The 17,260-nt window shown below is 36.4% G+C and overlaps 1 protein-coding gene across 1 annotated transcript in view; it reads right to left on the bottom strand.

The window, feature by feature from the left end:
- Window positions 1–17,260, bottom strand: part of DIAPH3 (diaphanous related formin 3) — a 211,686-nt gene that overhangs the window by 155,694 nt on the left and 38,732 nt on the right. Inside the window, 8 exon segments of the mRNA XM_027674265.1 lie at window positions 833–947; window positions 1,907–2,245; window positions 4,531–4,635; window positions 5,238–5,302; window positions 5,442–5,560; window positions 6,751–6,867; window positions 7,610–7,728; window positions 8,158–8,268. Coding sequence (XP_027530066.1) covers window positions 833–947; window positions 1,907–2,245; window positions 4,531–4,635; window positions 5,238–5,302; window positions 5,442–5,560; window positions 6,751–6,867; window positions 7,610–7,728; window positions 8,158–8,268 — 1,090 coding nt within the window.

Genomic DNA, 17,260 nt, shown 5'->3' with positions numbered 1-17,260 from the left:
TAAACATGTATGCTTGTTAGTAAGATATATTGGTATCCGCTTATTAGTGAACATTTGTATCTGTTCATTAATGAGATATAAATGTATCTATCTTTCTGTGTTTAGAAATTGGTCAAGGCCATGAAAGTAGGTGGCTAGCCTTGTTCAACAGTACATGGTCTAAACTGACTCCCTTGATTTTCCTCTGAGCCCTGGCCAGGCTTTGGGTGAAAAGCGAGGAGAGAAGAGAGCCAGATGTTTTCTTCACTAAGTAGTGATGTAAGCTTGTTTGCTTAACAATATAAAAGCTGGACACCTTGCAGCAAAGATGGAAGCCTCACTAAGCACTGAGTAGGATTTCCCAGTTATTGGAAGTGGTTCTCCGGCCCTTCACTATGATCAGAGGCTCTCCAGCTGATGCGTGGGTCTGGATGCTGATTACAGTAATGTATTAAAGGGTAACTGGGGATGTATCTTTTTTAATCGCTATAGACACTCTTTGCAGTAATGATTAGGTGGATGTTAATCATTTTGTAATTCTTTGCTTCTTTTTTAATGCTTTGCTGTTTTGCACTACAGTAAGTTTATACATTTGTTCTTTAAAGTTGGTGTCTGTGTCTCTTGTGCTGCTCCTCGTCCCCTGGCAAAACAGTAACACAATTTTTGCCATCCTTTAAGTAAAATAGTTAAATATTACTCCTTTAAGCAGTCTTGGATTTACAAACTTTTTTCTTCACACATTTCACTTAAAAACAAGAACATTAATGTTATATTCTAAAGTTTTCTTGTATATTTAAGGCCCAAGAATTTTAAAGATCTCTCCAAAGGTTGAAAATTACCATCAACTACTTACCCCTTTTTTGACAAGAAAATGTAAGTTCCAATTTGCAAAGCATGTCAGCATTCTCATACTTGTCCTCTTCTGCCTTAACCCAAAAACAGGATTCTGTCATCTCCTGAGGCCTGATCTAACAGCAAGAGACAAACCAAAATTTTATTAATTAAATTATTTTGATACTATGCAGACACTGTGCTCTGTAGAGTCTAAAGCAAATTAAACACTTAAGAGCTCTGTAAAACGTGAACTTTTGGTATACAACTCATCTCTGGAGTTGTCAATATATTTCTCATTGAAAATAATAACGCTTACAATAAGTGTTTTTGGACAAACTGTTTCAAAAAATGCAGACAACATACTGTTATCCAAGGTCTAAATGTAGCAAATTACTTTTGGTCTAGATTTAAAACTTGGGTAAAACTTTAAATAGTTTCTGAACACAGCTTGTTTAATTAAATATTAAGGACCTTACTTTTTAGAATGTAGCTTTGATTACATCATAAAACTACAAAAATCTCTTTATTGACTTATTTTGGTCTAAATAATTATAGTTTTCAAACTCAGTAGATTGATAGCCCTGGTATACTTGATCCTGTCACAATTAAGAAGAAAAAAAAAACACAAACTGACTCTATATTTTGTTAGCCATTAAATTTACATTTGTACATTTACACTATTACAAATTGAGAGACCTGCACTGCTTCTTTCCACAGTCCAGGCTGGATAGATACAAGACACTTGTTTGGGAACTATAGCTATCAGTACAGTGCAGTGACTGATCCAACGTAAAGAATCTGCTAAAAGACAAGGCATACTAGGACCCTGGAAGCATGCAGGCATCAAGGTTGATCTAGAACTCTAGAACTGACTTTTCCAGGCATCTCGTAAAGTCAACAGATACTTGCCCAGATGAACCAATGAAATACAGTTTTCAGAAAATAATAAAAAACCAGAGGCAAGAAAGTATTCATATATTACATAATTTTAACTAACGTATTGATTGCTTATCTAGTCTTACTCCTGACAATCTATTTACCCTAAGTTCAATGTCAGATTTTACATCCAGTATTTGCCATTAATCAATACTACCTTGGACCAGTTGAGTCTTTTCATGGTAACCTCAGGTCTAAATTCTTTTTTAGGCTTCATTCCGAATGGCAAAGCACAGGAAGGCGGGGACCACTGTATTCCAGGCAGGCCTGGTAGAGGTGGTGGTGGAGGAGCACCACCAAAAGCCAGAGGAGCTCCCAAGCCACTCAGAAGTGGTGGAGGAGGAGGGGGTGGCGGTGGTGGTGGTGGAATTACTCCATTAGAAGGCAGTGGTAGAGGAGGAGGTGGTGGAAGTTGATGTTGTCCTGCACCTTCCAGTGGAACAACAGAGGCATCTCCACATGTTGATGGCAGAAAACCAGGTGGCACAGAGCCATACTGATAAGGAAAACATTCTTACTCAGTTTCACGTTTTTATCAACAAAATTTTATAACAATCATAGTTTATAGATTAAATCCAGAAAGCCAGTTGAAAGTCAGTGTCATTTTTCATGTAAAGAACAATCAAGTATGAATGACAATGAGGCCAACACACTCTTGATTTCATAATCAAAGTCTCAATATTTGAAGCAGACATTCAGACCTGGGAATGCACCAAAAGTAACAAACCAAAATGTTGTATCCCACCCGTCACATTTCGCTAACCACAATTTAAAAAAGGGTCTGATAAGTTTCTTAAAGAGATTTTATCTAGACTACCACGGTTTAGCTCAAATTTAAAAAAAGTAACATCCCAGTCTCTATTGTTCGTACTTATCCTACAGATTAGAGAAACATTATAAGGACATATTAGCAGAATTTGAAGAGATAAGTAATTCTGTTGAAAAACAGATACCTTCCAATATATGAGCATTCTGATTCTACACAACCAAAAACACAAAGCAATGATGAAAAAAAAATCCTTCCAAAAATAAGGCTGCCTTACACACCAGCTTCTTATTCTGTATAGTAAGAACATCTATATTGCATCAGGATAGGCTTGAAAAGTCAGAAAATATTTATTTCTACTATTTGAAGAACTTCTATCACAGACCTTCAAACATAAATAAATAGGTATCTGATAAAAACAACAAAAGAATAAATAAGAAATATTTATCTACTGTTGATAGCACTAATCACTTTTTCAACTAACTACGACCTGAAACAGTCCCTTTGATTTTTAAAAAACTGAGGGAATCACAATAAGGAAAGGATTTAATATTTCTGAAAGGAAATAGTTGAATATCAATAAATACAAATAAACGCATGCACAGACCCAGTATTGTTTTGAATTTCAGAATAAAAACATTGTTTCCACTGACAAGTAGACACTGAACTGATAGGTTCTAGTAATGAAAGAAATACATAAATGCATACCAAATGCAAGAAGAGAGTAAAGGAACCATACCACGAGAAAAATAATCATTAGAGGGGGAAGTTGGCATGCTAAGTAGCAACTGATGCTGTATGGAAACCAAAGTTTCCTCTTTAGACAGATTTAAGAGTACTAAGTTGCAGTAATCAACTACTTGATATTTACAAAACTTTTCATGTATCCCATCAATGACAATGGGATAATTCATGGTATGACAGTTAGTGAGCAAAATCATACATTATGCTCTCTGTCTGCATTTAAAAAAAGGTTATATTTAATACAGTGAACAACAGAAAAAGCAAAATAGGAGAGAAAATCAATTCCGCTTACAAAAAGTATTTAACTATGTTTTCAAGATACACACAGAAAAATGCTTTCTTAATGAATGATATACAACTCTTACTACATTTGGTTTTTCAGAATGCAACAATTTCTGTAATTGCTGGTTTTAAATATTTGACTTTGACATTAACAGTTAGTTTTGACAAGAAACCTGAACTAGAATGACATTTTTAAACAGACCAAAGAAGAGTTAAATTACTTTTCCTCACTAAGAAAATTAAAGAAGCAGATAAGCATAAAAAAACCCCCTCAAATGTAGTAAAAAAAGTAGTATAAAAAAAACACCTATATGTATGTCTTCCTAATGCTCTTCCTTTAGCCATTTTTAGACTGTGCTTCTTATTCCAGGACATAAGACACAGGAAAAGTCACTGGGTCACAGAGTCTCCTTAGACAGATTTAAGAGCTGAAGCAGTTACAAATTAACTCAAGTAATACTCTCAAAAATCTGCACTATTCCTCTTCATCACATTTTCAAATATCAATTTATGGTTGAAAATTGAAAAATTATCAGGAAATGTTCTTATCCAGCCACAGTTATTTCTTTCACTGCTGGATATCCATGGTAAGGCTTCAGTAAAGCAAACTGCATAATGAGCAATTTCCTGTGGAGGGATAAAGATCACAATGAAGAATGCTAATCTAAAAGCATAAGACCTATTACCCTATGTGGTTAATTACTTTGGAAATATATGACTGAAAGCAAAACCCCCCAAAAAACATAAGAAACTAGTTAATTAACAGAACTCAGGCATAAAAGGATCATCTGGGAACTCACACAGCTAATTAATGTCACATTACAATTATTTTTATAAAACAGAAATAAAGGAAACTCACATGCAATAATAATCGATAACAAAGATTCTTTGAAAAAACCCTCAGCTGTACTATCAATATCTGCAGAAGATGCAAAATGAAGTCCTTTTCAAAAACAATACTTTATACATTCATTTAAACTGTTTTATACCTGTGATTTAAAAGCTTGTAATTGTTTCTCAAGTTCATTGATTCTTTCTTCTTTTTTTTGCAGTAGGGCCTGGGTCTCCTGGTGAACTACAAAATCTTTTTCAAACTAAAGAAAAAAGAAAAAGAAATAAAATTGTTGGTACCAGTCAGTTCCGCATAGTTCCTTTAAATTTCAACTTTTCCTTTTGTGCTTGCTAAAACTCACATGTTAACAATACTAAGGACAGACACAACACATCTGCTATTCTAACTTTCATGTGTCTGCTGAGTGGAAGCACCATCTCTATCACCTCTACAGACCTTTACTATATGAAATGCCATAAAGTAGTAATGTATTTTAAGTTGGTATTACACAGAGTAGCTTAAAAAAATGGATATACAGTAATACAAAGTCTGTAGATACAAACGAGTCCATTTTTTTTCTCGTTAGAGAAACTTATAACTGTTCAAATAAAGTATTCAATTGACTTTTTGGGAGAGTTGTATATGAAACCTTAAAATAAATGGTAGAAAGATTCTCAATTAAGGTTAGCTACTTTACACCATTTTGCTTCCTAGTCCACAAGGAACATCCAAATTTATACTTTAACACAGAACTAATAGTAATTTGAAGTTAAAAACTATGCCATGTTCAGTTACATCATTCATTAATCTCTTAAGTAATCCCCTGTGCCTACTTTATGATCACATAACAAAAAAATTACTTACTTTTCTGGAAAGTTCAGAAGCCCTCTCTTCACATTCTTCTAATCTTGCTTTATCTACACAAATATCTTGAAAAAATCAACAAACACACTTAAACATATACATATACAGGGAACATAAGATTCTTAATCACACACAATTTGAACTTGGGTTTTGGAACATAAAAAGAAGTATGATACTGTAATCATTTCCAAACACAGTACTTACCTAGTAAGTGGCTGAAATTTATATCTAATCTTTTACGATATGTGAAGTCTGGGTCTGTTCCATTTCGGTGTAACACTATCTGTGACACACACTCTTCAATTAATTTGAAATACTGTGGACTAAAGACAGAGATGAGCTATTTTACTGCATATTTATTTATCAACCTATATTTAAAATCTTGTCTATAACACAGTAAGTTTAAAAGCTTTGGGCTTTGGGCTGAATTATTTCCATAGAAAGGTAGGTGCAAACCCCAAAAGTCTCAAAGGACAAACACATCTGGCAGTTTATTACACAAGAACAGTTTACACAAAGCCTGAAAAATCAGTGGACCTAAAGATAAATCATTCTTATACTATAAACTCTGTATCTCTCCCCCTGTGGAAATACAGGAAGGAAAAATTACCTCCTGCTTCCTCTCAGTAAAGAGAAGGCTCTTCCTTCAGCTTGACTCTGTCTAGTTTTGTGACTTTCGTAACTATCAATGCATTGCAGCCCTGCTTCAGTATGAGGAATGAAAAATACCTTGTTCTAAAATGCCAGGGGGTATGACAGCTGGGTCACTTGCCCAGAACGCACAAGCTGTGAATTCAAACCCTTTCAGGTGGAAGAGGTCTAGCACAGATGTGCCCATAGTAGGCAAGCACCCTTAACCTTTAAAAGTACATGTGTGCTAGACCTTGCCCAAAATGCAAGGTTATGCAGAATGCTGTGCAGAAAGCAGATGGCTTTCCTTCCTTGTTCAGTTTATATCTGGTTCCTCCAGTGCTTCCTCAAAAACAACACAAGCAGATTTTTGGAAGAAAAGTATTTGGCAGTCTCTAATACTTAAGGTTTTATTAACTGTTTCCCTGTCATTTATCTGATGAATTTTCCAGAAGACACAAACATGTTCACACTGACCTATAATGTCTACTGAAAATACTCAATTCCAACCCAAAAGTTACGCTAAATTAAGCATACATTCAGATTAAAGTCAACTTCTGTGCATACTTGATTTTGTCCTTTGACTCAAATACACCACAACATTACAATGTTACTACCACAGTATATAACTGATTAAGAAATCTCTCCTGATCACTTATACTTGCAGTCAGTAAGGTTCAGATCTCAAGAGTTTTCTATATTTATATATAAAATTGCAAAGCTGATACTTTTAAACATGAGTTCACAAAGGAATACTTACAAATTGCAATCCATCCAGAAAGACTGAACCCTATTTATCCTTAAATTTATGGAAGAAATATTCTATTAATGACTGAAGGATAAAAAAATCCATAATTAACATTTAACACAGCATTAAACATACCGGATAAAATAATCATTTCTTATCAGCAAAAGATGCTGGAGAATAGAAAGAAAATATCCTTCAGCACTGGTGTCCTTAACTGTATTCCACACCATGTTGTAAACATCATTTACTTCAGTAAAAGTGTTAAGGAGAATAAGAACAAAGAATAAAATATTTCAGTCTAATGTTGACAATGATGATAACTTCTTTAAACAGAAATTACACCAGAAAAATATCCATTATACACTCTATTTTCCTCATGTTTCTCTTGCTCAATTCATGGAATCATTTACGTTGGAAGAGACCTCTAAGATCATCAAATCCAACTATTAGTCAAGGACTCCAAGTTCACCATTCAGCCAGGCCACTAAGTGCCAGATCTACATGTCTTTTAAAGACCTCCAGGGATGGAGACTCCACTGCTTCCCTGGGTACCCTGTTCCAGTGCTTGACAACCCTTTCTCTGAGAAACTTTTCCTAACATCCAATCTAAATCTCACCTGGTGCAATTTGAGGCCCATTCCTCTCATCCAATCACTCCAATCACTTCTTACTTGGGAGAAGAGGCAACTCCCACCTCACTGCAACCTCCTTTCAAATAATCATTGAGATTGACAAGGTCTCCCCTGAGCTTCCTTTTCTAGGCTAAACACCCCCAGCTCCCTAAGCTGCTCCTCCTAAGACTTGTGCTTCAGACCCTTCACCAGTTTTTTTTCCCTTCTATGAACTTACTCGTAGTGAGGGGCCAAAAACTAAACACTGGATTCAAGGTGTGGTCCTAGCAGTGCTGAGTACAGAGGGGCAATTACTGCCCTGGTCCTGCTGGCCACATCGTTTCTGATGCAAGGAAAGATGCCATTGCCCTTCAAAAGGATATTCTAGTTCAGATCTAATATCTTCTAAGCGATGAGAAAACTCGATCATGTCTTCTTCCTTATGCTCATTGAACACTTTCAGCTGAATATCTAGTGCTTCATTCTTTATACATTTCAGTTGCTGCAAAGAAGAAACAGTAGAAGGGTTTGCAAAATTAGCATTTCCATATGTAAATAAGCCTTATCATTTTAATACTTTCCCTAAGTCTACATTATTTTAAAGTTTAAAATTATAAGAATATATGAGTTAAACTAAAAATTCAAAAAGTAAACATGACTTCAGCCTGGCTTACAAGTGTTGCATAACAGTCTGTCACATGCTCTTAAGCAAGGTACTAAAATCCTGAGGGATCATAATAAAGTTCAGAGAGCACACTTCACCTTTGCATTTTCATTTTTAGGCTGATTATCATACTTACCTGCTCATGCCCAAACTTATAAAATGCCTTTGAGAATAATTTATTAGAACTTGCTCTCCCATTCCCCCTCTCAAGCTCAAATAGTTAAAAAATTTAAATAGTAATGCAAAGAGAGACTTTGAGACGCTTACTGGCAATATCTCTTTCAATCCACTGCGCATAAATTCATTTCTGATGTGAAGCCTAAAATCCAAGTCATCAGGAGATGTAACGAGAGCATTGATGAGCTGCATGCAAGCTACCTGTAATAGAGTAAATAATAAACTATTTTATTTCTTAGATTTCAATATGCATCACAATCAAAAAGATACAACAAATAATTAGACATTACATCATTTCTAATTATAAAACTACTGTAAACTTATAATTAAGCTACTTAAATTCCTGATCAGCCACATGAGCTATAAATATCTGGGAGAAACTGAGATTGTTAAGGGCTAATGACTCAACACGTTCCTATGTGAAAAGGTTCCAGGATGCTTTGTTGAAGCCAGATTCTCATGGAGGAGGTCAGCTTTTGGGTGTGTAATGGCCTTCGATCTTATAAGACAGAGGGATGAATGGTGTAGTATGAGTGAGATAAGAGACAGAGTCCTGTGGAGACAGGATGGGGCCTCTTGCCATGCTAAATTGTCCTCTCTTACACAAACAACTGGGTTGTAAAACTCCCCCTCCTCCCCCATGGAAAGTCTGGGAGGGCAGCTGTCATGTCTTGGAATGTGCCATAAACCATTAAAGACTCCCAAAAAGGGCCAACATTCATCTTCTGAAGGCCTTCCACCAGAGTAAAGCTGCCCTCTCTTCTTAGAAGAGGTGCCAAGGCTTTCCACCAAAAACCCGAATGTATTTTAACCCACCAGACTTTGTATTTCGTGGGCTTCTTCCCCTCTCACCCACCCCTGACAGATCAAGACCAACAACAACTGAAGGGCAACAATCAAGGTCTTGCAGACCAGGAGGCGAGATCTTCACAATCTTATCCTTTCTCTCTCTCTTTCTTTTCCTATATACATGTCCTTGGATGATATTTTTATGCTTTCATATTGCTATGTTTTGATATTGTTATATTGCCATGAATAACAATAACCAAAATAGCTACATACCTGCTTTCCTTTACAACCAAACTGCCTTAAAATAAACCCTACATATATTTATATATATATTTACAAACATCCATCATTCAGTGTTGTTTCATTTTAATCTGCACCAAGGGATCTATTAAAAAGATCCTAGGTTACCTTTGTGCCCTGGGACAGATTGTAACAATATCAAACACTAGTTCAAAAATTTCCATAAAAATTAAGTATTTTCTCACTACACTGAATTTTGTCTTTTTATACAAATATTGAGTTCCTTTAGCAAGAGCACTTTAGCAGATAAAGCACAACTTTCAACATATAAAAATCACTGTAAATATACCTTTATCTGTACATATCTATAAAAAGTTAGTGACACAATAGAAATGGTAGAGGCTACAGTCTGTGAATAGTGAAAAATTTATTGAAAAACAGAATGCTGATTAAATAAAACTGAGCCTGGACAACAGAATGCAGGTTTTCCCCTTCTTTTTTGAAATCTTCACTCTTTAAACATACTGATTATTATAGAACACTGCATGGGAACCACTACTTCAGCTCAGAAGAAAGCATGAGGTCAACTAGTGAGTCATCCTTCCTCTGAAGAATCAAGAGTTCCATCTTGAAAACCTATAGCCAGGAGCAGCAGGAATTCACTGTCCAGATTCACAAGTCTTTAGAACAACTTATTGTTAATCACAAATAAGCATGTCAATAGCCATTATTTCCTTTTTATACCCTCTTTCTTCTTGGTACACCTTGCCTCAATGCACAAGAAATATGTTATTCAAGTAATTCCAGCAATTTAAGGGCTTTTTTAAAGTACAAGTCAATTAGGATTGTCTTTGAATCTTACATACTATGCAAACAATTAAAGCAATCTGGTCCAAATACTTTGCTGTAAAGCCTTTTATGGTCTAGAAAATGATGCTGTATTATGTAATGGTCAGGCAAAATATTGGAAAGATACTGTATCAGTCATTTTCAAAGTATACATAATTCCAAGAGCTGAATTTACATATGGTCACAAGAGTAACCAAACGTCCAAGCTACTTTGATACAGACTGTGAGAAACAACAGCACTCTTTAGGTTTCCAAAAAGAACATGCTAAAATTAAATGACAGCACAGACTGCAACCATTTACCTTTATCCTACTGCAAAGAATGTAAGCATGAAAGTAGTTTTAGATATTATTTCACCTGAACTGTTATGGGGGTGCATGGCAGGGCAAGCATAATTTAGGCCTGCTTGACAGCATGCTAGTCTATGTAGATGAACTTAATACTCCAGGAGAAGAGAATAGCTTAGTTATAAGAACAAAGATGTAACAAGTTTAAACAACCTGTTAACATGAAAGCTATAAATGTGTTGAGAAAATCAAGTCAAGAAGACGGTGAGCTCCAGCAAGTTGTTAGGGACCAAGCATTAGCATGAGGCATTCTCCACCCAATCCCATAAATGATGGTATTGGGAGTCACCTGGAAAGAGAAGCCCAAGGGTTCCACAACTCTGCACTAGGAGTTGGGACCATCTCTCCAACTTCTGAAGATGCCTGAAAGGACAATACCATGGTTTGGAACTACTGTACTAACCCTCCCAACAGCTCTCCTGGACAAAAGCTGCCATGACAGCATCTATTCTTATATTATTCTGTCATACAACACACCTTGCATTAACAATAAATTTAAAACAGTAATAGAAGGAAGGAACAAACTTTACTCCTTTCTCTTACTTGAATGAAGAGCTGAAGTTAACTTCTATTCCCTCAGAAAGTCTATGAAACTCAGTACATGCAAATACCTAGATTTGTATAACAATAAAAAAGAAAACTTTTGTCTTTACTTGATAGACATCAATAAAATGAAGCACACAAAATAAATTCCTAGAATCATAGAACGTCCTGAGTTGGAAGGGACATGCAGGGACCGAGTCCAACTCCTGACCCCGCACAGAACCTCAAAAAAAGGCACAAACATGTGCCTGAGAGCATTGCCCAAGTGCTTCTTGAACTCTGTCAGGCTTGGTGCTGTTACCACTTCCCTGGAGAGCCTGTTCCAGTGCAGAACCACCTTCTGGGTGAAGAATTGACCCCAAATCCCAATATCTAACCTAAACTTCCCCTGACAAAACTTCAGGCCATTTCCTCAGGTCCTGTCACTGGTCACCACAGAGAAGTGATCATTTCCTGCCCCTCCTCTTCTCCTTGTGAGGAGGTTGTAGACTGCAGTGAGATATCCCCTCAGTCTCCTCTCCTCCAGGCTGAACAAGCCAAGTGATCTCAGCTGCTCCTCATACAGCTTCCCTTCTAGGCCCTTCACCATCTTCATGGCCCAAGTGGAACAGGTTGCCTAGAGACATTGTGGATGTCCCATTCCTGAAGTGTTCAAGACCAGGCTGATGGGGGCGTGAGCAACCCGATCTAGTGAGTGGCACCCCTGCCCATGAGCTGGAACTAGATGAGCTCAACCAAAATCATTTTATAATTCTGTGATGGGTTGGCTTATTTGCAGACTACATCCTATTCAGTGCCTTACACTGCTAAAGAGAAAAATCTGCCTCTTACTTAGAAAGACCATTTGTTCCCAATCTTCAAAGTTCTAAACACATCTGATATTTTACCTCCATCTGTGTCTTTGTGTAGGAAGAACATTTCAACCACAAAAACAACACCTCAGAAAAAGAACACCTCAGAAAAAGAAAAAGTAAAGACTGTTATGATTTTCTTTTAAATTACAAAGATAAAGGTATATGACTTTTGCTTAGAAATACCAGATTATGATTAGCTCATCTTAAAGTAGTGCTAAATGTTCTTAACAGCATGCTTAAAAAATTGTGAACATTCAAATACAGGTTGGTATTTAGAATTATTAAATTAACAGAAAGCACTATATAACAATAGTTAAACAATGAGTTTGCCTCTTTCTTCTACAGAGTGTGGCTACTAATCAAAGAAATGCAGTAAAAATAACAGATATGGCAATTTCTTCCACAAAAAGAGACCATCAAGTCTCTAACACTGCTAATAAAGGGTCAGACCAAAGAGAAAACAGAGAAATTGAAAGAACTTCTTAAGGGAGAAAGGAAGCTACAGATAAGTAATTATTTTCTTCAAGTGCTCGTCTCTATGTGCGTTCATACTACAGACAATTCCAAGGAATATCTATTCAACTTCAATGCTCCTAATTAAGAAAAATTTGAAGAAACATTATCACAAATGTAACACCATTCCTTGACCAGTCTCAAGGTACAGTACGTAACACTTAGGGAGAATGCCTGTGACGCTCCAGTTGTGACAGCTCTATAAATCTCAGATGCTGAGACACGGAACAATCAGTTCCTACTTGCACTCCCAATGAGTGGGTCCGAACTGCATTCTTTTGTACTCAATTACCTTGGAAAAGATTCTGTAAAGAGACTGACAGTCTTTTAAATTTTCAGTCAGGGACACAAGGTGGACACAAGGTAGAAAAGCTGAGATCAAAAAAGATGCCTCATTTTTAATAAATGAAGAGGTATTTCTGCTGAAGTAGTTTAGTGAAGGTTTAGTGAAGTCAGGTAAATTAGCTTCCTAGGAAGGCAGAAGTCATTGCAACCAAAACATTTTGGGCAAATGGTTTACAACTAAGACCAATTCATGAAGAGTTGTAGATTCAGTCGGTGAAGGTATTTTGTCAATCTGCCCTTGAGAAGATCCCTGAAAAACTGAAATTATTTTAGGCTCTAACAGCAAAAGGCATATGGTAATATACAGCTCTCTGGTGAACCTAATAAAATTTTCTTATGATGCTGAGGGCTGCAATCTATAACAACTCTTTCCTGAGGGGCACCTCTAACCAGACAGTAATTACATCTTGAGAGTATCTTGTTGTTTACAACAGGTATGCAGTGAAGGTGTGTAGAGGCACCTTCCTTCCTTCAGAGAAAAGCCAAGAGCAAAGCTTTCACTTCATCTGACAGTCTAGTTAGATGCTTTGTTCCCTTTCTCATCCCACAAGAACTGCAGTAAGTACAGTCTACCATGTTTTCTAAGGTCTTTTGACTCTGTGAGTATATTCCATCTGGAAGGTTTTTAACGTCCTGCTGCCACATGGAAGGGAAATCTACAAGACTTGACTTGGTTATCCAAGAGATAACCTATATTGATGGATACAGATACAATATTTTTGGTAGGGAATGACTTTGCATGGATGATGATACAGTTCACCTGGAAAGTCAAAATGTTGAATGCTTTCCTCCATGAAAAAGTAGATGAGATCAGACATAATCTACTAATTCAGAAGTTACAGCTTCCAGTTCTAGTATCTTCTGCTTTTAACAGGTGATGTCTATCAAGTTACGAACGCATTTTTTGAGGATTCCACAGCCTGTACTTTAAATTTGCATTTTTTTCCCAGTTGAAAACCACACATCATATATCCAGTCCTCCACTTGTGGAAAATGTCAGGTATATCTCAGTAGCTCAGAGCAGCTTTTTCCTTCCATAGACAAGATAGGGTTCCTGAGGGGTCGGGCTACCGTGGCAGTATTTGGGTATTGTCACACTCAGCATGATATAGTGGTGAGTATTCGCATGCGAATAGTTCGTCTCTCTTGTACACTTCTATTATTAACATTGTTGCTGCTACTGTTTGTTTTCTTATCTAATTGCTGTTTTCAGTAAATTGTTTTTATCTCAACCCCTGATCTTTACTTTTTGTGCCTCTAATTCTCCTCTCCAGCCTGATGCAGGGGAGAAGGAGAGAAGAGTAAGCAAGCAGCACGTGGTTTGGAGTGGTTTCAGGAGGAACAGTAAATTGGAGAATACCAGTCCTAAACCATGACAGTCATATCTTGCCTATTTGAATAAGAGGAACTGAAGTAAGAGTTTCTACTTCACTTTTCTTACTCTTACTGCAACTATGCATTTGTAGAATAGGCTATAAAGATGCTGTATATTTAGCTAAATTCTACTTGCAGTATTAAACTGGCTTTGGTACAGGCACTATATTGATACTCATTAATTATTTCCCTTATTAATCACAAAAAATTCTAAGTAATAGTTTTGAGATGTACCATCCACATACATGTACACTTACATGAGTCTTAAATACTTATTATCAGTCTTGATGTGTAGGTAAGGCAAGCTTGTTCTGATTGACCCTATTAGGTAAGCAGTTATGGAAAGGACGTCATGAGCAAAGAACAAGCAAGTATCAACAAGTGATTCAGCTAACCAAAATATGACAGACTATACCATCTCACATCCTCATATTGTTAGATGACAAAGAAAGATTAAATGGTATTCCCTGACTACTGAATATATTGGGAGGTTAATGTCACTGATGAATAACTAGGATCTTTTACTTTGCCACAAAAGTGCTTCTCCTAGGACATGCATGAACCTGCAGGTTTCCACAGGGATGAGCAGTGTTCATTTTTCAGGAACTTGACCAAGAAAGGAAAAATTGCACCTTTTCTTCACCACTGTATCTCTTCTTAGTCCTATGTGCAAAATTAAAAGGATATGGTATCTCTAACTAGAACTGCACAGAAGAACAGCACCCTTCCATTAGTTAAACGGCCTGTTTGAGAAATAGCAATGAAAGTTGATTATTAGACAGCACAAGCATTCATTTGATTCTACAATAAGAATGAGAAGTGGGCAACAAACAAGTTCTTGTTGTTGTTATTGTTGTTTTCACGTCTGTCTTAAATACTTCAAAATTAATTGTTTCAGAACTGTACTTCCTGCATCCATGACTTGTACAACCAAAGCATTAGACTTTTTCAGTTGTGGTCATAAATATGCAAGGTATCAGATTGCCCTGTATGCATTTGCTTGAGTAGACCTTTAAGATGTACATTTACTTTAACAAAACCAGAAACTCGGTATTACTCCTGGCTGTAGTTATATTCTCAGACTAAGATCACCAATCTTGTCTTGAACCAAAAACATTTAAGTATGCTTTCCATAATTTTGGATTTTACGAAAGATAAAGGGAGAATACCCTTTGTTTTCAACAAATGCAAAAAATAAACACACAGAGCTTTTACTAAAAATACAAAAATCACCATATTGAGGCCTTTTATGTATTCAAACTTCTAGTAACAGAAATGTTAAGTCAATTCAAAATTGAAAAGGTCAGTTGTTAGTGTCAAATTGAACTGCCACAAAGCAAGCAGACATACATCAAGCAGACAATCAAGGCAAGTATGCCAAGTAACTGACAACTATAAACTTCTGTCTCATTAAAACACTGTCAAATTAACCACCAGGTCAATGCCATTGCTAGAAAAGTTTACAATTGATTCAGATGAGGAACGTTGATTTTTCTAGCAATCATTTTTGAAGTCTGAAAATATAAATAAATAACAAAAAGCCTTTTAGTGGAAGGAACATGTTCAAATGGAAGTTTAACTCAAAAAAAAAAATTCATGAAAGTTTCCATGTCTACAAAACATACAGCAAATGAAACAGCAAAACATTATCTATTTGCAGGAACTTCAGGCTAATACAGCAAAGCAAAATGAATGTATTTAGACTAATATTTTAGTATAAGTATTGCAACTGTAGCATTTAGACAGAATTCTTAGTTTTAACAATGCTTCTATCGTGTATATGAGAGGATAAAAAAAAAAACCAAATGGAGGAGTATCACAATCACGAGAAGGCATAACTAGCAGAAATAAACTTTTTCAATATCTGAAGAGTAGTCCTAGAAAAATAGAAGTTGCTATGACATAGGTAGCTCAGCTGAAGTTTCCTGCACTAATTCCATTATCTCATCAGTGGTACCTCACTAATGGAGCTGAGCGCTGCTGCAAACAGTCAGTAACCATCATGGGTAAAGGGAGAGGTACGTATGATTGATTTAATTTATCTAATGCTTCAAATAAAGTAATGTGCTGCTTTTAGGGCAGTTTCACATGCATTTTTAACTCTAAAGAAAAGGGAGTTATAGATAGCTTTTTTCTCCATTAAATCTACATATGTGTAAATATACAAAAGCCCCGAAAACTCAGGATCACATCTGGAAGCTTACACTCAAAACATTCTGGAAGTTCTCAAACCCTTATACGTTCTATCAAGAATATAGACTCTTAAATTCTCTTAACTTGGATACAATATCCTGAAATTGGAAAACAATTTTCATGATCTATAGCATCTCTACTGCAGCTCCCTACCGCAACAAAATATTTTTGAAATTCATTGATATCCCAGGGAAAAATTTATATCCCAGAAATTTTTTGATATCCCTGAAAATTTATCGATAGCCCGGAAAGTTGTGGATGCCCCATCACCGGAAGTGTTCAAGGCCAGGCTGATGGGGCCCAGAGCAATCTGATCTAGTGAGCGGCATCCCTGCCCATGGCAGGAGGGTTGGTACGAGAAAATCTTTAAAGTTCCCTCCAACCCAAACTATCCTGTGATTCTATGAAATCACCTAAAAGAAAGCTGATTATGGAAGCATCAAGGGATGCCTTACAGGGAGACCTTGGCAAGCTGGAGAAGTGGTCTCACATGAACCTCACGGAGTTCAAAAGGGCCAAGTGCAACAATCTGCATTTGGGTGGGGGCAATAACCAGTATCAGTAAAGGCTGAGAGTGGTTGAAAAAAGTCCTTTAGAGAAGGACTTGGGGATATTCACAATTGAAAAATTACTTATGAGCCAGAAATGTGCACTTGAGAGTCAATCATATCCTGCAAAGTTGTGGATGCCTCATTCCTGGAAGTGTTCAAGGTCAAATTGGACAGGGCTTTAGCAACATGGTCTGGTGAAAGATGCCTCCTCATGGTAGCCGGGTTGGAAGTAAAGTCCCTTCCAACCCAAACCAGTCTATGATTATAAGACAGAAGGGGTAAGAAAGAAGGACAATTTTTCATAAGAGAATCCCAGTGGTTCTGGTATAATTCAAGAGCAAATGATTCTCCACCTCTAAATATTTCTTTATTATAAGCTTTTCTGTGAGATAGACAAAACAAGCAGTGATCATTACTGTCTGACATGGATTATTTAATATAAAAGGTGAAAAATACAAACATTTATTTCTAACTTTAGATTAACCTTTTACTATTTTTGCAATATTCACAAAGAATTACAATTACTAATAGCTTTCAGTTCAACTGAATTACATGAATATCAATTAGAGTTCATATTTACACTCTCAGACCAATG

This window comes from Neopelma chrysocephalum, unplaced genomic scaffold, assembly GCF_003984885.1.
Source record: "Neopelma chrysocephalum unplaced genomic scaffold, ASM398488v2 Primary Assembly neopelma1_25, whole genome shotgun sequence".
NCBI lineage: Eukaryota > Metazoa > Chordata > Aves > Passeriformes > Pipridae > Neopelma > Neopelma chrysocephalum.
This window is presented reverse-complemented; position numbering and strand designations above follow the sequence as displayed.